Consider the following 21,567-nt stretch of genomic DNA (forward strand, 5'->3'; position numbering starts at 1 on the left):
CGCATAATGATCGCACTCGCGTAATGATCGCACCCCTAAATTTTGTCGTCAAAATTCGATTTTTTTATTTTCCCGCGTAATGATCGCACCCCGAACTTGCCGCAGCGATATGTCGTGTGCTAAGTCTAGCTAATAATGATCGCGCTTACCATCTGTCGATTGCTACGCGAACGACTCTTCAAGACAAGCCAAGCTATGACAAAATGAGGTACAACCAAACTTGCCTTTATTATTGGTTGGCTTTGTAATGGTTGATGTCAACAAAAACAATAAAGGCGCATTTCGATTCTTTTCATCTGCTTTTGCACTCGTGAGCACGCTACAAATCGCGCGCGGCAATGATAGTAGCCACGTTTACTCTGATACGTTAAAAGTGTACCATATTCATACGCCGACGCTTGTAACACAGCTAAAATATTCGCCCACCCTTAGCGGAAACGTGCCGTTTAGGATAGCAGTGAAGACAGATGCCGCAGTTTCCGCAGCACGTCGGCCATGCATTTCTATGTCACTGGCAGCTAAGTGCGCCCACCTGTTTCTGTCCCCTCAAAGTGGACATGGCTACGTTACTGCTGCAAACTTGCCAATATTACCGATATTATTCATCACTGATACGGAAGAAACTGTTTCAATACACGTAATGTACTCACGAGAAGAAAAAAAAAATCGCGTTCGGCGCGCTCGGTTTGTTCCGCCGGCCGCCATTTTTGTTTTGGTGTCCCGCACCCGCCATCTCGCATCCCGCAGCAAACGCGGGGCGAAAAAAAATTTTTTTTTTTTTGCGGGAAATTTAACTCGCGTAATGATCGCACCCCTGAATATGCGTCAATTTTTCTGACAAAAAAAGTGCGATCATTATGCGAGTAAATACGGTATGTGCCAACATTGCACAGGAGACGGGCATTCAAGAAGGATGTTCCAACGACATACAAGGAGTCAATCTTATCATTTATCATGCGTATATTGCTGCGCTTTTTGATGGTGACCATTTTTTCACCCAATCATCACATATGTCAATCAGTCACTCAACAAAATGTCCACCCTACTGCATCCAAAAATCATAAAATGCTGTTGGGGATTCTTTAGCAAAGGGTCTGTCTAATCAGATTGCCCGCACAGAAGGAATCCTCTTTTCTAGAATGTAAGCAAGCTCAAGCGATTATCCTGGAATGTGCTGTGATTGAAGTATACAAATAGCGGACGCACTTGACCTGTGAGATAGCATTTTCGATGACTGATGAGTCATTGTGCATCAAGTTTTGCTCGACTTCCTTTGCACCAGACTGCTCGATAAAGAGTTAAGACGTTTTACTCGCCATTTGACAGTGCTTGGTTTCTTTGGCATCACTATACTATGTGACAACACACAGCAACTGTTGTGGCAAATTCACTGCAACAGGCTGTCACAGTGATAAACGAGGACGTTCTGTACGGTCCGGGGCTTTTCAGAGCGAAAAACTGATCAGCTGCGATGGCCACTCACAGTGAGGAACTTCTCCTTGGCGTGCTGGACGAGCTCCTGCTCCCGGCCGGCAAACAGGTTGAGGCCGACGGGCAGAAGGCGCTTGAGGCAGGCCACCACCAGGCTGGCCGCCAGCTCCTTGTCCTTGTCCCGCTTGCCATCGCGCTTCTTTTTCTTCTCCTGCATTCGCACATGGGCAATGCATAGAAACAAAGTCTGCCTTCTTGCCAGATAATGACATCAGCAACATGTGCTACGGCACATCACCTCACAATAGGCTTAAACCTGGCATTCTCGATTCGTGTTACCAGCACAACATTAAATGGGACGCAAAGAGAAGACAATGACACAGCAAATTCCAATGTCACAAAGGTTTTGCAGGCATTACAGTGCAGACATTGCATACATTTTGCAGGCGTGGCATCTGTGATGTCTGTGTCTGCTCTTGGTGTACAGTTTAATTTTGCACTGGTAACACAAATCGGGAAGAGAGTAACCGTAGCCCATATATAACCTAAACTGGCAACAGGGAATTGCTTAAAATATTAAAAAATAATACACAATATATGTAGGAAAAGCCATTTTATAAACCAGCATAGTGCCATCTCTAGTGCGTCGTTTTTGTGAGATTCTTATTTCACACTGAAGCAACAGGTAGATGGTAACAATGGCTGTGGCACTTGTTGCCCATGCCTGCCTCCTTGGACTGCCTTTCTGTCTTTCCTAATGCAAAATAATGAGCTGCAGAAAAAAGATACAAACAGCACTGGTGTTTGTCACTTCCAGTCTTCTGTACCTTGACTTCCTCTGTCTTTGCACAGAAGGAGCAGACAGGACTTCCAAAAGTGGTGCTATTCATCACTGGCATCTTTTCCTACACTCTGCACTGTTCTTTCCAGATATATATATATATATATATATATATATATATATATATATATATATATATATATATATATATATATTAGTAATAATTAAGTTTGCTATTTCAAGTTTTCCCAAGCAGTCTTCAGATCTCTCCGTAACAGTCTAGGGAGACAAAGTGAACAAGACATCTTAAAAGTTGTGCACAGGTCATGCACAAAATGCCACCCACCTTCTTCTGGCTCTGGCCAGCGTCTACGGTCTGCACGCTGGCTCGTCCACGTCCCGAGGAGGGCATGATGAGCGCCATGTTGTCGATCTCGTGCTGGGTGATGAAGTTGGCTTCCTCTCGCCGAAAGTACTGCACGTATAGAAAGAAAATTTGTACATGCCCATTGCATAATCGCTAAACATTTAAGTGCCAATCTACGGAATAGTAACCATTCCACATAATGTCAAATTCTACAAGTTAGTTGGTTCAGTGCTGTTATATGTAAACCTTGCGTTCTGGCACACATATCGCACATTCCTATCCTCTCTATATCATGTAGAAAAGGCAGTTAATTGAAAGCTTTCGACATACTGTTCCCTTCAGTACCAAATTACAAGTCATCAGCACTGCACAACGAAGAGACAACAAATGAATAAGCATGAATTTGAATGTTTTTTAACAAAAATATTAGCAATAGTCACCTGAGACTTGTTCCAAGTGTTGAACACATGCGCAACGCAAGTGTATACTTGTTCAGCTTCTTTCACATTGTTCTTGAGCCAGTGGTTCCTGTCAAAAAATAGGTGTGAAAAAAGAGGACAGTCGCAGAATGTTCAAAAGCTACAATGGCCTTTTGAACAATATTGCTAGCGATAAAACGCTTTACAACAGTAAATTTGTACAAGTGTACATAAAGATGCATAGAAAAATATAAGGTGTCCAATACCTTAGTCTAGAGCACGCTACTTATTCTCTTGTTGACAGCTGTGAAACAGTGCAGTCAATTTTATTTATCACAGGTGCCCTTGAGCTTTTTAAGTTTTCCTGAGCAGGTTTGGATAGTCATGGTTTGTTGATTTTCGACTTGTGTTCGTATTCAAATTTAGTTATGCTAAAATTAGTGAGTCACTCCTGTCATGAATGTTCTCACTCATGGAAGTGTCTTCAGACAATCTGGAAAAGCATGCTAAACAGTATTGTCATCCCTAAACAGAAATGCAATGACTTAAGCTCCAAGTAGAGAGGCAGAATTTATTGATTCATTCCTGCAGAACTTATCACTCTCTTGAAGAGGTACAGAGACCCATGGAAACATCTCCTTCGTAAAAACATATTTTGATAGAAACGATTTAGGTTTTTAGAAAATATACCCTGTTTAGTCTTCCACTTGTATTTAATTTGTCTTTTTTGGCTGATGCCCTGGCACTTTCTTGGGTTTGACTTGAAACGGTTATCTGCTTAGTTGCTACAGTATCAGGCCATTATGACCAATAAGTCTGCATACATCTGGCACATCTATCTCATTAAAACTGTCGAAGCAAAGTATCTCCTCTTAACACTCACCTCTGAAGGTCCACATACTTGATGAGCAGAGGGAAGAAGGCGTATATATCCCGAACGAGGAGTGAGAACTCCTGAACAGCAAGAAGTAAAAGAATGAATGAACACACATGTGGTTCAGATGCCCATATTCCAGCTACTACAGTCAACTGAAGCAATATACTAATGAAGCTTTCAGGATGTATGCAGCAGCCATGTTAATCTACCATTTAGCCATGACCAGAAGCATCACAATAGTCATTCAAAGAAAGAAGTACTGATTTTGTGTCACAGTAGGGCATACAGTAGAGTAGACCTCCCTTTAATGAAACTCAGCTAATATGATTTCTATGACAATTAATCTGAACAGTTAGCTGAACACTGTCTAGGTTTTAATATGTTCAGAACTCTTCTATTACGCTGAAAAATTGGAACAGTTAATTACTTTCAAATTGAAAGTAATTAACTGTTAATTGAAAGTAAATTACTTTCAATTTGCTTTAAGGCAGCCCGTTTGATATTATTTGCACTTTGCACATGTGTACTAATGTAAAGAGCGAGATACACATAAAGAATGCATACGTAACGAAAGCCACATAATAGACCACAGAATTACTTACAGCAAGGTTTTTAGAACTATATTGTTATGGGACAGCCAAAGCCAACTGCAGATAAGTGTTGGCAACAAAATTCTGCATGCCGCTATTCTGCATACAAGTGCGAATAGGATAAAGATTTAATCAGGAAATTGCAGCCGTGAGACTGAACTGTATCGAAATCATATGCTATAAATGTCTCTAATGGCCTAAATCTAGCTTAAGGGAAGGATATCAGACTTCTCCCATAGAGCAGCATTGTTTTTCGCAAGAACACAATCCAATATTAATTAAGGCAGTTAATTATTGTTCTTTTTATGTTACCTTTCACTTTATTACGAACATCGACTTAATACTGTCAAGTGATATGTTATTTCGTGATGCCTTTACATGCATCAGGTATCGCTTTTGTATTTCCCACTCCTGCTTACAGCCTTGCACGAAGCTAGCAGTAGCATATACAGACACGCAAGCGAGATGTATAAATGGAGGGTTCCGAGCGCACGACGCACTTCTTGGAGCTGGCTCTCAGCCTGGGAGGTGTCGTCAGTGCTGGACTTGAGGTAGCTCCGCATGCACTCCTCCTTGTGGAATACCGAGTCCGCACACTGCCGGACTTTCTCCATCAGTGGCAAGATGGGGTCCCGTAGCAGTTCCTCTGACGAGTTTATCACAATCTGGCCTGCATGCCCTAGTTGCATAAGGAAAAAAGAAAGATAACAGAAAAACACAGGGTCAAAACAAAAGTCATCAATACAAAAATAATAATGCAAGGCTTCAGATCAACTGACCACTTAATTATTTTGTCGACTGCTTAAGTCACTTAAATATTTGGGGACTAAATGATTAAGGATTAAGAGAAATCTCATTAACCTTTACAAAAATATATGCTAGTGGATAATGCATACAATTTTCTGAGCATGCCATCTCGAAGTATCTAGCTGGAGCGATTAGCTTTCTGTGCTTAAATGAAAAGCTGTTTTCTAAAAAACATTCGCATGTCCTATCAGGTTCAGAATATGTACCTGAAGTGAAATGTATTTGCACTATTCTGTCTGATCAGACATTACCTACAGCTTTTGAAACTTGGCGCACCTCTAAAACACAACTCCTTTATGTTGCCTGCTGAGCTCACTGGGTGAATTCCACCATGCATGCCACCATGTAAAACGCAAAAGAGGGGGCCCACGGGCCACTGTGTCTTTCGTGTTTGTGAAGATGTGCAGGGCGTTTGTGATTCCTTGTACCCTCCACTCTTATGTAAGAAGTCGAACCTTGTCACGATAAAGCCGAATCTGACAAGAAAATAACTTTGCTATACTGATATTCATTATAAGCATATAGTATTTGCTATGTTGATAACGGTGAGCAAAATTCTAGACTTCCTTTGTTATACCCAATAGTTCTTTATATACATGTTCGTAATATTGAAGTTTGACTGTACCATCATTTGACCATGCTCAAAAGGTGATAAAATTAAATGAAATTAACGTAACTAGAGAGTAGCATCAGTTAAAGAACTGATGCAGTAATCAGCAGTTGAAGAATTGGCACAGTAATAAGCATTGAGGTCATGGTCACAGACCGGTCAACATACCTGCGATGGTTATCATCCAAGGAGAACCCTCAATGTTGACAGTTTTGCGCAGAAGGTTCAAGACGTTTTTCAAAAGGCCAGTCAGGTGGTCACTGGTAACCATGGTCACGTGGTTTCTGTCAAAAAATAAGTGAAGAGCACCTCAAGCAAAAGCAAAACGAAAGCAGATGCAGTAAAATAAACTAGCTTCTCTGTGTTTGTGAATAAATTGCACCTGCATTTTTAGTTATTTAAACTAGTCAAACACCTATTTTGTGCTTGGGCTTCAGTGCTTTGCGCAGAATTTATGTCATGAAGCCACTTTGTCTGCACAAGAAGTTGCAGCATCATTAGTCACCATGGAAGTGCTTCTAATGAAAGCTTATTATGTAATTACCTAAACCCAATGAAATGTAGATAGCTTCTTGTGATTTGCAAATGAATCCCACACCAGTAAATTTTACAATCACACCACTTAACCTTCCACTGTTTTTCACTGTGTTTCCCATACCTGGGCATCCATACTGTTACTTTAACAACCCAACTGATTCTATCTGCTTTATGCACACTCAACCCTACTTCTTCCTCTTATTGTCAATTAGAAAATCAGCCACCACCATTTGCTTTCCAATCCAAACCACTGCATCTCCGTCTCTTAGCGTTATAGCTAACGTTCTTCATTCCATTACTTGTAGTGCAGTTCTTAGCTTTGTAGCCTTTTGTTCTCCTTCAAGTTTGAAGCCCATGGATCAATGCTGGTCATCATCAGCCTGGTTACGCCCACTGCAGGGCAAAGGCCTCTCCCATATTTCGCCAACAACCCCGGTCATGTACTAATTGTGGCCATGTCGTCCCTGCAAATTTCTTGATCTCATCCGCCCACCTAACTTTCTGCCGTCCCCCGCTACGCTTCCCTTCCCTTGGAATCCAGTCCGTAACCCTTAATGACCATCGGTTATCTTCCCTCCTCATTACATGTCCTGCCCATGCCCATTTCTTTTTCTTGATTTCAACTAAGATGTCATTAAGTCGTGTTTGTTCCCTCACCCAATCTGCTCTTTTCTTATCCCTTAAAGTTACACCTATCATTCTTCTTTCCATAGCTCGTTGTGTCGTCCTCAATTTGAGTAGAACCCTTTTCGTAAGCCTCCAGGTTTCTGCCCCGTAGGTGAGTACTGGTAAGACACAGCTATTATACACTTTTCTCTTGAGGGATAATGACAACCTGCTGTTCATGATCTGAGAATGCCTGCCAAACGCACCCCAGCCCATTCTTATTCTTCTGATTATTTCTGTCTCATGATCCGGATCCGCAGTCACTACCTGCCCCAAGTAGATGTATTCCCTTACGACTTCCAGTGTCTCGCTGCCTATTGTAAACTGCTGTTCTCTTCCGAGACTGTTAAACATTACTTTAGTTTTCTGCAGATTAATCTTTAGACCCACTCTTCTGCTTTGCCTCTCCAGGTCAGTGAGCATGCATTGCAGTTGGTCCCCTGAGTTACTAAGCAAGGCAATATCATCAGCGAATCGCAAGTTACTAAGGTATTCTCCATTAACTTTTATCCCCATTTCTTCCCAATCCAGGTATCTGAACACCTCCTGTAAACACGCTGTGAATAGCATTGGAGAGATCGTATCTCCCTGCCTGACGCCTTTCTTTATTGGGATTTTGTTGCTTTCTTTATGGAGGACTACGGTGGCTGTGGAGCCGCTATAGATATTTTTCAGCATTTTTACATATGGCTCGTCTACACCCTGATTCCGTAATGCCTCCATGACTGCTGAGGTTTCGACAGAATCAAATGCTTTCTCGTAATCAATGAAAGCTATATATAATGGTTGGTTATATTCCGCACATTTCTCTATCACCTGATTGATAGTGTGAATATGATCTATTGTTGAGTAGCCTTTACGGAATCCTGCCTGGTCCTTTGCTTGACAGCAGTCTAAAGTGTTCCTGATTCTATTTGCGATTACCTTAGTAAATAGTTTGTAGGTAACGGACAGTAAGCTGATCGGTCTATAATTTTTCAAGTCTTTGGCATCCCCTTTCTTATGGATTAGGATTATGTTAGCGTTCTTCCAAGATCCCGGTACGCTCGAGGTCATGAGGCATTGCGTATACAGGGTGGCCAGTTTCTCTAGAACAATCTGCCCACCATCTTTCAATAAATCTGCTGTTACCTGATCCTCCCCAGCTGCCTTCCCCCTTTGCATATCTCCCAAGGCTTTCTGTACTTCTTCCGGCGTTACCTGTGGGATTTCGAATTCCTCTAGACTATTTTCTCTTCCATTATCGTCGTGGGTGGCACTGGTACTGTATAAATCTCTATAGAACTCCTCAGCCACTTGTACTATCTCATCCATATTAGTAATGATATTGCCGGCTGTGTCTCTTAACGCATACATCTGATTCTTGCCAATTCCTAGTTTCTTCTTCACTGTTTTTAGGCTTCCTCCGTTCTTGAGAGCATGTTCAATTCTATCCATATTATACTTCCTTACGTCAGCTGTCTTACGCTTGTTGATTAACTTCGAAAGTTCTGCCAGTTCTATTCTAGCTGTAGGGTTAGAGGCCTTCATACATTGGCGTTTCTTGATCAGATCTTTCGTCTCCTGCGATAGTTTATCCTGCCTAACGGAGTTACCACCGACTTCCATTGCACAATCCTTAATGATGTCCACAAGATTGTCGTTCATTGCTTCAACACTAAGGTCCTCTTCCTGAGTTAAAGCCGAATACCTGTCCTGAAGCTTGATCTGGAATTCCCCTATTTTCCCTCTTACCACTAACTCATTGATTGGCTTCTTATGTACCAGTTTCTTCCGTTCCCTTCTCAGGTCTAGGCTAATTCGGGTTCTTACCATCCTGTGGTCACTGCAGCGCACCTTGCCGAGCACGTGCACATCTTGTATGATGCCAGGGTTAGCGCAGAGTATGAAGTCTATTTCATTTCTAGTCTCGCCGTTCGGACCCCTCCACGTCCACTTTCGGCTATCCCGCTTGCGGAAGAAGGTATTCATTATCCTCATATTATTCTGTTCCGCAAACTCTACTAATAACTCCCCCCTGATATTTCTAGTGCCTATGCCATATTCCCCCACTGCCTTGTCTACAGCCTGCTTTTTGCCTACCTTGGCATTAAAGTCACCCATTAGTATAGTGTATTTAGTTTTCACTCTACGCATCGCCGATTCCACGTCTTCATAGAAGCTTTCGACTTCCTGGTCATCATGACTGGATGTAGGGGCGTAGACCTGTACAATCTTCATTTTGTACCTTTTATTAAGTTTCACAACAAGACCTGCCACCCTCTCGTTAATGCTATAGAATTTCTGTATGTTACCAGCTGTATTCTTATTAATCAGGAATCCGACACCTAGTTCCCTTCTCTCCGCTAAGCCCCGGTAGCACAGGACGTGCCCGCTTTTTAGCACTGTATATGCTTCTTTTGGCCTCCTAACTTCACTGAGCCCTATTATATCCCATTTACTGCCCTCTAATTCCTCCAATAGCACTGCTAGACTCGCCTCACTAGATAACGTTCTAGTGTTAAACGTTGCCAGGTTCATATTCCAATGGCGGCCTGTCCGGAGCCAGTGATTCTTAGCACCCTCTACAGCGTCGCAGGTCTGACCGCCGCCGTGGTCAGTTGCTTCGCAGCTGCTGGGGACTGAGGGCCGGGGTTTGATTGTGTTGTTCATATAGGAGGTTGTGGCCAAGTACTGCACCAGGGTGGCCAATCCTGCTCTGGTGAGGGAGTGCGTTACCGGTTCTGGTCACCGGGATCAGGCCACACTCCAGGCCTGTTTGTGCAATTTTATCAACACGCGGATTTTTTTTTTTATCCAGTGAAAAATTGCCGGCACCGGGATTCGAACCACGGACCTCTTGTACGCGAGGCGGGTGTTCTACCTCTACGCCACGGCTGCACCTCCAATGCTGGTATACGGCATTAATTGTACACATTCTTTTTCAAGAATAATGGTAAGCTGCTGGTCCAACCACATTTAAGTCTAGCTAACGTAGCAACACATTATGACTGGTGCAAATACTCACTCTTAAAAAAATTTACACCCTCCAGGGCTTATCTTGTCCCACAAGAATAATCGTCATCTGCCTTGCCCGTAATTCCATTCTTTAACACTGTGAGCCCAGTACTTCTAAGTCACGAATGGCTTGCCCGTTATCAGCGTGACACGGCATTCTCGACAGGAAAATAGAGAGTGCTAAGTTTTGAAGAAAGGAAACGCAAGCAAGGCAGATGACGACTATTGCTGTGGGACAAATATACACCCCAAAGGGTGCAAGTGTTCTAAGAGTGCTTAATTCTAGAGATTATCAAAAAACTAGTTCAGAATTCCCTGCTACACTGACATACGACTAACCTTGAACATTTAAAAAAAGCAGTCACAGATTCGGTCTACACATTTTAAAAGCAGTATGAATGAGCAGTTTTGCATGACAACTCAGACGGTAAACACACGGTAAAGTCACATAAACCTTTGTACTTTCATCCGAATTCAAACCTATAAAAACCACCCTAGTTGATGCTGCTGCTTCGTACTAATGTACATCAACTTAACATGACACAGCAAATTTTGAAGCTCTGCTGATTCAATATGACATGAAGAAAGAAAGAGACAGCCCAACCCTTGCACCAGGTCTCAAGCTTTACAGTGCAATCTACCCTAGCAATAGAGTTTTTCTAAAGTTTTACCCACCAGGTTATCACCATTTAATCCCACTGTAGAAAGTTGAATGGGGACCACAATACATATAGAAGTTAGTAATGAATCTGAATGACTGCAAGCAAAAATAAAGAAAGCGAAAGAGCATACACCGGTTCCATCAGCACACTGCACGTCAATAATGTCAAGTGCTGCTTCCCTTAGTAACTGTACAACAAAAGATTCAGAGAGACTGCTGGAGCTACAATATACACGTCACAAAAATGCCAAGGATGCTTCCCTCACTGAAGAAACTGCTAATAACTGTGACACGAAGTTATTCCTCAGTCACTTGAAACTGTCCAACTGGGACCATGAGGCATTGTGTTTCCTTTACCCTGATGTAGGGTTGACATTGTCTGGACCTTGACTCCACCAAAAGGGAAGGTAGCTGAAAAAGTAAAAAAAAGAAAAGAATAAATGTACTAATTGGAGAAGCATGAAGTGGCCAGTATGCACCCTCCTGTTAAAATGAATGCTATTTTGCAGCTTCACTCTTATTATAGTACGTTATAACTCAGTCCAGTGTGTTCTAGCAGTTACCATTGTCATCTTCCATGACAAGAGAGCTGCTAAGTGACACATTTCTGTTAAAAAGTCTTACTTTTGCTTTTCAAGCTGCAAAAGCACAGCCACATTCACCAATGCGCTTCAGCAACACATTTCTGTTAAAAAGTCTTGCTTTTGCATTTTAAGTTGCAAAAGCGTAAGCACAGCCACATTCACCAATGCGCTTCAGCGACACATTTCTGTTAAAAAGTCTTGCTTTTGTTTTTTAAGCTGCAAAAGCGTATGCACAGCCACATTCACCAATGCGCTTCAGCGACACATTTCTGTTAAAAAGTCTTGCTTTTGCTTTTTAAGCTGCAAAACCGTAAGCACAACCACATTCACCAATGCGCTTCAGCGACAAATTTCTGTTAAAAAGTCTTGCTTTTGCTTTTTAAGCTGCAAAAGCGTAAGCACAGCCACATTCACCAATGCACTTCAGCGACACATTTCTGTTAAAAAGTCTTGCTTTTGCTTTTTAAGCTGCAAAAGCGTAAGCACAGCCACATTCACCAATGCACTTCAGCGACACATTTCTGTTAAAAAGTCTTGCTTTTGCTTTTTAAGCTGCAAAACCGTAAGCACAACCACATTCACCAATGCGCTTCAGCGACACATTTCTGTTAAAAAGTCTTGCTTTTGCTTTTTAAGCTGGAAAAGCATAAGCACAGCCACATTCACCAATGCGCTTCAGCTGTTAAGCGATGATCATACTGTGAGACCACCTTAATAAAGTAGCCTAGTAGGGTTACTAATTACAGCAGAGTTCCCAGTAATAAAGCCACCACATTATAAGTCATCTTGCAGCTGAAGTAAATGTTCTAAACCTAGAAAACATTCCACAGAAATGATTCATGAAAACACAGGTTGTTGTCAGAGACTAGGGGAATAAATACAGGCTCGCAAAAGCATGACCCGCCAAATCTTACCTGCAAAGCATAGGCATCATCACATCAATGATGAAGGGCTGCTCCGCATACTTCCCGTTGCCCGTCACAAACTTCTCGACCTGCCCCATGAGGTCCTCTAATGTTGGCATGCTTGACTCTAGGGTGGCCATCACAGCTGAAAAAAAAAAAAAACATTGAAAGATCCATATTTGAAAGTGCTAAACAAAGACGTCTATTATAGGGCAGGCTCAAAAAGGTGCCAGAGGTAACTCGAAAACGTGGTGTTCACTTTGAGCTTTGAAGTGCAGATGCGACCACAAGTTTCTTTACCTTTTTTTGCTTCGGGTGTAGCAAACCTGCCATAACCACCCGCTTCAGAACAAGCAGGCATTTAACCTAACACGCTTTCCTCACATTCCAGGTTACTCCAAACAGAATGTTTTCTTTTTATCATCAGTAGTACCAAAAGTGACAAAGCAGCGTGTTATTCAGGGTCGTCATATTGTAGAAATGCCTCGCGATCAATTCTATGCCACTCTTACCATCTGCAATTCATGGCCAGCTGATCTCATTGATAATGCATGTGAAGCACAGCTTTGACCACTCACAAGGTGTGAAAATCGTCTAAAGGAACAGCATCAGAAAAAGCATTAGTACAAAATTGTGGCTCAGGCATTCATGCTTGCGACTATCACACTTGTGACTATCTCACTTGCAATTTTGTGAAGGCATGATAGTCTGTCACTGTTCCAATGTTTCATTACTTAAGCAATCAAATTTAGGCGCAGCTTCCTATTCGAAACAATACTACTTCAAAAGATTGCTCTCTTTTTATCCCTTAGGTTTGCTTTAGCAGGTTTAAGTGTGTGATCGGTACTCTCAAAATTCAAATAACATCACATTCTTTGCTTCTTCTTCACCGTAAACCTTCAAATGCTTTCAATTTTGTTCCACACTACATAGCTACTAACAGACAAACAATTTTGTACAAGGCCTGTAGCATTGGTCAGAAAATTTCCAAGCGCACAGTGCATGCAACTAGAGTAGAAAAAAAGCTGCACAATGCTTCTGCTGTTTCTTCCTTCACCTTCACTGGCCTGATTTCAAAGCAAAAAAGTATCAAGGTCTCTAAAGACCAGGATGACAATACAGTGCACAAGACTTGCCTACTCCTGGCAGTACCCACCTCATTTATATTGCTTTTAACCTCTTTGCTACCAGTTTCCACATTTGTGGACACTTTTCCTAAAGCTGTGTTCTCCTGAGCAAAAAGTTGCGAGACATCAAAATTGCATGCCTTTCATAGCCTTAAATATGGTTTAAACTTAAAAATGAGGTGGCCATACCTTGGCTTAGGCAACAAGATGGCTGCAAGCACTTATGCATATCTTCCTGTCTTCTACTAGTGTTCACATACGTGGACACTTTTCCTGAAGCCAAGTATGCCTCAGCAAAAGGTTCCATGACATTAAAATCATGCGATATTGTCACCCAGCATTACAGTTCACCCTGCTTCCAATGAAAGCACCATATCTCACTTGGGACGGCATTAAAAAAAATTAAAGTGGCTTCGAACAGCCGACCAGATCTTTTCAGGACTTGCGTCTGCATTTGTGGACACAGTTTTTTTACCTTTGAAATGCTGTTTATGTCCCCAATATTTCTTTTCTGTGAGCTCCTCAAGTACTATAATACAATGTTTAAGAACAGTCACTCATTTTCTTGCTTGTACTGTATTTTTTTCCGGTAGTGAAAAGATTAAACAAGCACTTAGCAACCTGTTTAACTTTCTGTTCAGCTTTGAAGATTTGAATACTAAGATAGTAGAGAAGATTCAGCAAGCTCTGGCTTTGTTCACTCTAACTGCAAGATATTTGGCCTGGAAACTTGTGTGGAAAGTACATTGGCATCACGGTCCTGTCATTGCAAGAAAACAAACTAACCCTGTGCTTCGAGTGAATGCTCTTGAGCTTTGCCATGGATGCAGTATGGGTTGTGCTTGTTGTGCGAGGGCTCCAGAAATGCGACAGGAAATGTGGCCGCAAAGGCACCCAGACAGTTGCCATAAGCTGGTCGATGCCTACGGGAAAAGAAGCATGGAGCAGGAATGCAATGCGACGTACCAGTCATCCAGAGAACTTAACGTCAGCGAACTTGGGTGAAGTGTTACATGACGTTTGTAGTGTAAAGCCCCCCCCCCCCAGATTCACAGGGTTGATTTAAATTGATTTCCTTACTGCGCTCAATAAACTAAAAGGCAAGCATTAGATGCATGTTCTAAATTAAGAGTAAACAATTTTTAGATAAGGACCTTGAGTAATTTCATATAAATTGTAGAACAGAAAACCCGTTTTTAACATTTATTTTTTTTAGGGGAGAGGGGGTTACGAACCCAGCTCGTCATGACTCAATAGATGGCCACATGAAGACTTCCAGAAGGCACACTCTTTTTATCTTACAGAACAACAAATTCAGGTAAGCGCAAGCAAGAAATTTCTTCAACCAATGAAATGGCTAAAGGATTAAGAGCTAGCAAACTTTTGATAGAAGGCAGCACATTTTCTATTAAATTCAAGACAAGGCACATGCTTATCAGCAAAAGTAGAACAAAAAGTAGTTTCTGCCAAAGCTTTGATTGCCAACAAGACTTTGAACATAGCTTGAATTTAAGTCTTGTGTTTCTTGGAGAACAGCAACCTTTGTTTATCAGCTCCTTGTCTATTTACACACAGCAATAGCTTGCCTACATGGAAATACTAATAAACTGAAAGCCTAGGATGCAGTCTAGTTGGGCTAGAAAAAGAATGTGCTCACTCACCGCTCTAGCTCAGCCTTGATAAAGGACCTGCACGAAAAGGGCAAATAATATCACGATAGAGAAATAAAACATCCCAAGAAGCAGCAAAAGAAAGAGCATCAGGTATTCACTGCAACTAGCCATTGTTAGGTATGCCTAAATAAGGGACTGACTGTCATCTTGATAATGAATTACAAACTCACACTGGTTTCTTTGTCACTCAGTAACCAACTTTTCATGATATATGATAACCATCAAAGCTGAAATGAATATGCTTGCAATGGAATATAACAGCACAGACAAAATTACGAGGAAAATGACAAAAAAACAATACAGCGCTTCATTTTCTCTTGTCCTTCCTTCCTTTCTGTCTGCATGGTTATGTTCGTACACATTACCAACATGCCCATTCACATACAGTCAACTTCTGATAATTCGATCTTGACGGGACCGATGAAATTGTTCAAATTACCCGGCAGGTCGAATTAAACAAGATGCAAAAAAACTCCAAAACACACCGCTGATTCATTTGGCAGTATTTGCCCAATTCTAACCCGCCCCCATATCAAACACACGCCCAATTTGTATGTGTCCAAAGCAGTAAACTAACATAGGAATGACATTAAAGCGCCTAGACAAAGTAGAAATCTAACGTGTGACCGATTTTTCAGCAAGAAAATTTGTTGCACAATGGCGGCAAGTTTCCTAAAGTCAGCTTCGCCACAGTGTTTTAAGTTTTCCTCCACCGCTGTACGTTCTTGTTTTGCGGCAAAACATACAAGCGTTTCGAAGGGAATTTTTTTTTTTTTTGGTTTTGTGCCCTACTGCCCTGAGCAGGCAATTTTCTTTAAAAAATAATGGCACACTTAGAATCAGGTAAATACTATAATTAGACATTGTGAAAAACGGTTACTGCTTGAAAACCTTCCTAGGGTGGGTCGAAAATAGTTGTATCGACGAGAGATTATGTATGCTCAACGCATTCGCTCTCGCTCAAAGCTCTGCCGACCCAGACTCTGTGAATAAAGGGGTCACTATTGGGGTCACCATATGGGTCAGGAACGTGTGTTCAGACTGATCAAGTTTCAATTATCCAGTGAAGGCCAGTTTTAGGATGGAAATAACAAAAGTTTGGGCCCATAGAAATGCATGGATGCTGGCTGGGACCTTCGTACAGGATCAAATCAACCAAAATATTGAATTAACTGGAGTGGAATCGACAGAAGTCTACTATACTGTCTTGCTTGCAACACTTTAAGAGCCACAGCTAACCTAACCTAACCTAACCAAACTGTTACAACCTTAGTCTACTAATGCTCCTTTCTGAAATTCATTCTGTGCTCCTGCTTCAAGAGAGACACGTGACAATATGGTGCAATAGATTAATCGAGCTCAATACGTTTCTTCTTTTTTCAGTTTTCACTACAGCAACACATAATATGTCTATATTTCATTTCTTTACACTTAACATAATTGTTTAAGCAGTGGGAAATATTTGAAAAGAGCGAATATTGTAAACTTTTTCACAGATAGTACAAGAACAGGAAAATGAGTAAAATGAGTAGAAGGTGAAAGCAGGAGCCAACGTTTCGACAAGTGGACTTGCCTTCTTCAAGGCAACATATGCTTTCCTCGCCACAGTATATATAGGCAGGGTTCTCTCCAATCAGTGCTACATGTGACAAGGAAAGCAGAGGGCGCTCAAGAACAGTAAAGCGAGCTAAAGAAGGCACACAGCTTTTCCTTGGGCCTGGTGCTGGAAATGTTGGTGTCTGCTGATTGAATGACGAGGTTGAGTCACATGGTACAGAGAGACATGATGAAAAAGAACAGCAATTTCACAGTTCTATCAATGACAGTGACGTCAGTGAGTACTGTCAGTAATACATCTGTGGCTCCATGGTAAATACATAACAAGGGTTCTAGAGTACTCCTGTTCCTTGGTAGAGCAGCAGACTAAAGTGTTCTACCTTACACTTGGTTCCAGTTTTTCGTTGCAGAAGGGCCAAGGTTACAAAAGGCAGTTGCTTGCACAGGCAGCAAAGCTTGCAACGACAACAAAGCGCGGATGGATGGATACCTTTATATCCGTTTGCTTTCCTCGTTGGTTGAGCGCCGATAGCTTCCACAGTGCTGCGAAGGACTACTAAGACTGAGTATAGGTTTGCTTGTTCTTTCCCTAAAAAAAAGGAAACCTGCTCCCCTGACAAAAATGTGAAATGACACACCAACCTTCCATTATGAAGTTCCAGGTTTGTTCCTAATGTGTACAGGCTGTTGAGGATCTTGTAGCAGGCCACCTGGATGTCACTCACTGAAATTAGGATGCAAGACGCACTCTGTCAGACACACTGCTGCTGCTACCCTAATCCAGAACAATAAGCACCAGCCTGTCAAATAAGGCTCATCTCCATTTTAACCTTGTAGAGCCACTGTAGATAAAGCTTGAATGCAGAGAGAACAGTCCTGCTTGTTATGAGCACATTTCGGCTCTTTCTCACCTTTGCCGAATCACTTGTAGAATTCTCTAGCCTCTCAACACAGCTTTTTAACTTGTTCTTAACAATTTTTCGTGGACAAAAGATTGTAATTCAATCTACACAGTTGGATTATGTTACAGTGAATTCGCACCTGACACCGGAAAAAGGTTTGTTATATCTGACATATGTTATAGGCACATAGCCATTACACATTCGAGAGATTCGCAAGAAACATTTTAGATTAACTTCATCCTATCTGATAATGTGTATATCCTTGCTCACTATAAGAAGGTTCAATTGTATTCTATTCACATCTTCACAAGTCTCTTCCCATCGTCAGTTTTCATGCTAACGTCAACAGATGCATTTAAGTATTAAGGTAACTTTTCTCAGGAACAAGGAATACACTCTAAAAACTATCAACCTTGATTGCCTGATACAAAGGAACATCATAATATATTTGATGCTGACCAGTTATTACAGTTTTCCACTGATGCTTCTCAGTTTTACAAATCCAGCCACCTCTCAAAGCATGTATTCAGACAAAATACAGGAGTGTTATATCAGGTTTCAAAGACCTTTCTTTATTGCGATCGCAATTATATGGACACTCCAGGCGTATTTTTGCCATCGCTGTAAGGTTTTGTATAAAGTCCAAGGGCAATAAAATTGTCGTCACGGGCTGTGTGCTGTATGTGCGAATGAAAGCATATGATGGTGAGCCGGCGATCACGGGTAAATCTCGTTCATGCAAGCGAAGTAAGCGGAGAGAAAGCATGCCGTCTTCCGTCGCATGCAACGATCCGGCGGGAGGGTAGGCCCCAGCAGCCCTGCCTGAGTTCCCGGGCCACTGTATTTTGAAAGCCACTTGCGATGGGGACAGAGTCCAGCCACGCACTGTGTTTTTGCAGCTTAGTTCGCATTGATGCGAAACGCAGCACGCAGCTCAATTCGCTCACTGCTGCTTCCACGCTTTCTCATTCCAGCATGTTGACAGCGAGTTTCCATGGTCATAGAGTGAGATGTGTTCATGTTTGCTCGTGCGGGCGTGACAACATGCTTGTTAATTTAGTTAATGTGCCTTTGTTTACAAGTTTACACGGCTGACAAAACTACTAACCTTACTTCGTACAGCTAGCTGTCCACTAATTTGCTATCCCAATTGATGCTCTGCCTTTCGAGTGAAACTACGACATTTTAATAAAGTACTATTCTGTTTAAATTGTGGGCTTGTTTCCAGAGGGCTATCAGCTTGTTTGCTCGATTTCAACTGGTCACCAGCTCAAATATTTTTGCAAAAAGTCCATCTCATACGTAGCTGACAGATCTAGGTGGCATAAGGCGAAATTATGCATTGTCGTACTATAACATCTCATGCCATGAAGGCTATCACTTGCGCACATGTTTGATGTCAACAGAACAGGCACTTTGACTCGTACAAAAAGTATAACTGAATTGTGTAAATCAGGTGCCCAACGTGTTTTTTGAGTTAGCAGTTCCTATGATGCTGAAAATACAGTAAGATATGCTCACTTAAAGTAAGCCACCACTTTTGTATGCAAACAATGTATATACTACAGCTCACTGGTGACCGATTTCTACATCTCAAACCTACGCACGGCCTATAAATGGATCATGTCTCTAGACTCTAGAGTGACATTCTGGGTTTTTAAAATGAGCAATGGCATGCTCAGCCTCTATCAGAACATGGCCACAATGGGTGTAAGTGAGCCTGCATACTTTCAGCCAGCAGGTTATAAGAGCTACTGAGTCGTCACGGTAGGTGGCAGTAAAGCTCACCTTAGTGCGAACCCGTCATGAGCAAACTTTACTACTGGCAAGGTGAGCTTAATTCCAACTAGAAGGTGCATCTGACAGACTCACGCAACAAGTCACTGCCGAACTCATTGGCGGCCAGGTGATCGAACAATGCTGTGAGCACAGGCAGCAGCACGAGCTGGACATAGTTGAGCGACGATGAAGTCTTCATCGTTGTGCCACGCAGGTGACTGTAGCGGCCTTGCTCCAGGTTCACCAGTGTCTGGGCCAGGTCGTCGGCCGCATTGTTGAAGTAAGTCAACATCGAGGTCTTTACAAAGTCGGGACAGTTCTTCACTATGGCCCTGCAAAACAAACAGCATTAGAGAAAATGGGTGCACTGAGCGGAGCAAAATGCACTTAATTAACATACAATGCAATCAAACATGAGTAGGAATACCCAAGTCATATTTAGCAGCTGAAACTGCCTTTACTCCTGCACTGAAGCTTAGCAAGTGCCCAGAGGCTGAACCTTAGACAACGTAGCTCCGTGCAGGTAGTTTTGTTATTTACTATAACACTAGACAATGAAAGCTACGAGTTATACATTAGCATAATTAGTCTTTTGGCATTAATCAGCTATTCCCTATCATACTTTACTAAACTTTATGTTTCACATTTCAGTGCTTTACACCAATAGGTTTTAGATGCAGCTACTCTGCATATAGGCAGGTGCTTGGCCCCGTAGGCTCTTAAAGATAGTATACTCCTGCAGTCAAGCAATAACAGAAAAACGCCGATTTCGATTGTCGTTACCAACTACTGAATTAAATATCTGTTTGATAATTGTATTTGAAAGTATAGGAGTGCTTCATGTTCAGTCCAGCTCCACCTGCCTGCAGCTTCAATTCATGAAATAACATGGTGTTCCATGCCTGCACAAAGTGTATATTTTTCTTCAATGGATGTTTCTGTCGAAATTTCTCTGCGTAGCAGGTACTGCCAGACTGATCTTGATGATATCTTGCATGCGGACGTCTCATGTGCAGACCTCTTTCAGAAGCCTGCCTAAATTGGCACCCCCCAGAACTCGGGCCTAGCATCTCAATGAGTAATCAAAGACAGTTTCCAGGAGGAGTAACCGAAGATAGCTTTCAACTTGCCAGTGCCACACATTCTGTACGCACAGCACTAGAACAAAGTTCTGCTGATGAAAACTACGTGGTCTGCAGGCCATGGATAAAGTATTACTTAGTGATGCCATGGTCTGGTCACTATAACAGCGAATTATCAGAGACGGGCAAAGGCTGTCAAATCAGGCTATGTTTATGTGGGTAATGTAACTACACTGCAATTTCATTTAAGTCTGATAAACACAGGCTCAGCTGCACATTTGTTTGCACACAGTATAAAGCTCACAGTTCTTCCTTCAGTAGCAATGTGAGAATACAAGAAAGGCTCCTCCTAGAAATACATGCTGTGCTGGCTCTTCTCTCCAGGGCACTCCAAGAAAAATGGCTAACTAATGGTTTGCATAGAATCGAGTGAGATGTGCTGCGGTGATTAATCAGTATAATTAATTAACACACTGCGATTTCACATACACACACACATAAATATATGGGTGTTTTTGTGCAACCACTCATTAGAACATTCTCTTTAAGCACGTCAATGTGCAGCTATAAGAATGCCATCTGAAAACTTAGAAAGAAAAGGAGTCATTTTTCAAAATTTGCCGTGCATACTCCTGTGGTCGCATTCAGTTCTTTGAAGACACAGTGGTACTAATTGCAAAGCAGACAGAGGATCATACATGAATGATAAAACTACAGTTACCAATAGAAAAGGGTCTGCCAGAAAGCCTCCCACAGCACTTTTTAATGAAGAGCTGTCTATTTAGAAAGCAAAGGAATTAGTTCACCTTACGTTCACATATTATTTCATTTTCAATTAATTTTGACAGCCCAGAATGACATAATATTCATTGGTAAATAGTATCAAAATGATCATGTATCCATATACGTATGTTATATGACATTTCAAATATATGTAAAAATCAAAAGTCAGTGTTCGTATGCGTCCCTCTTCATTTGTTGTTTTTTCACTGTGAATACCTGAATTGAGAGACAGAATCTGACTTAGCAACACCTAATTAGCCACGGTGCTGCTCTTGTATTCGTGGCCCTTTTCTGAAGCCATTTAACAAAAACACTATGGCATCCCTCAAAGAAACTCAGTTTCGCTAGCATGTCTCCGTAGGACATTTAACACATGAATGCACCTTCCACAAACAAATTTTTGCAAGAAAGACAACGTGCCAGACTTTGGCT

The 21,567-nt window shown here is 41.8% G+C and overlaps 1 protein-coding gene across 6 annotated transcripts in view; it reads right to left on the reverse strand.

Moving 5' to 3' along the window:
- RyR (Ryanodine receptor) overlaps positions 1-21,567 on the reverse strand; it is a 340,296-nt gene that overhangs the window by 77,836 nt on the left and 240,893 nt on the right. For all 6 annotated transcript variants that reach the window (XM_070526816.1, XM_070526813.1, XM_070526812.1 and 3 more), the window contains 12 exons: positions 19,364-19,602; positions 17,232-17,313; positions 15,021-15,047; positions 14,146-14,282; positions 12,242-12,377; positions 11,101-11,154; positions 6,051-6,166; positions 4,966-5,144; positions 3,882-3,952; positions 3,020-3,107; positions 2,559-2,687; positions 1,484-1,642 (listed from right to left, as the gene is read on the reverse strand). In XM_070526816.1, coding sequence (XP_070382917.1) covers positions 1,484-1,642; positions 2,559-2,687; positions 3,020-3,107; positions 3,882-3,952; positions 4,966-5,144; positions 6,051-6,166; positions 11,101-11,154; positions 12,242-12,377; positions 14,146-14,282; positions 15,021-15,047; positions 17,232-17,313; positions 19,364-19,602 — 1,417 coding nt within the window. The remainder of the gene's footprint in view (positions 1-1,483; positions 1,643-2,558; positions 2,688-3,019; positions 3,108-3,881; positions 3,953-4,965; positions 5,145-6,050; positions 6,167-11,100; positions 11,155-12,241; positions 12,378-14,145; positions 14,283-15,020; positions 15,048-17,231; positions 17,314-19,363; positions 19,603-21,567) is intronic.

Source organism: Dermacentor albipictus, chromosome 10 (assembly GCF_038994185.2).
Source record: "Dermacentor albipictus isolate Rhodes 1998 colony chromosome 10, USDA_Dalb.pri_finalv2, whole genome shotgun sequence".
Classification (NCBI taxonomy): domain Eukaryota; kingdom Metazoa; phylum Arthropoda; class Arachnida; order Ixodida; family Ixodidae; genus Dermacentor; species Dermacentor albipictus.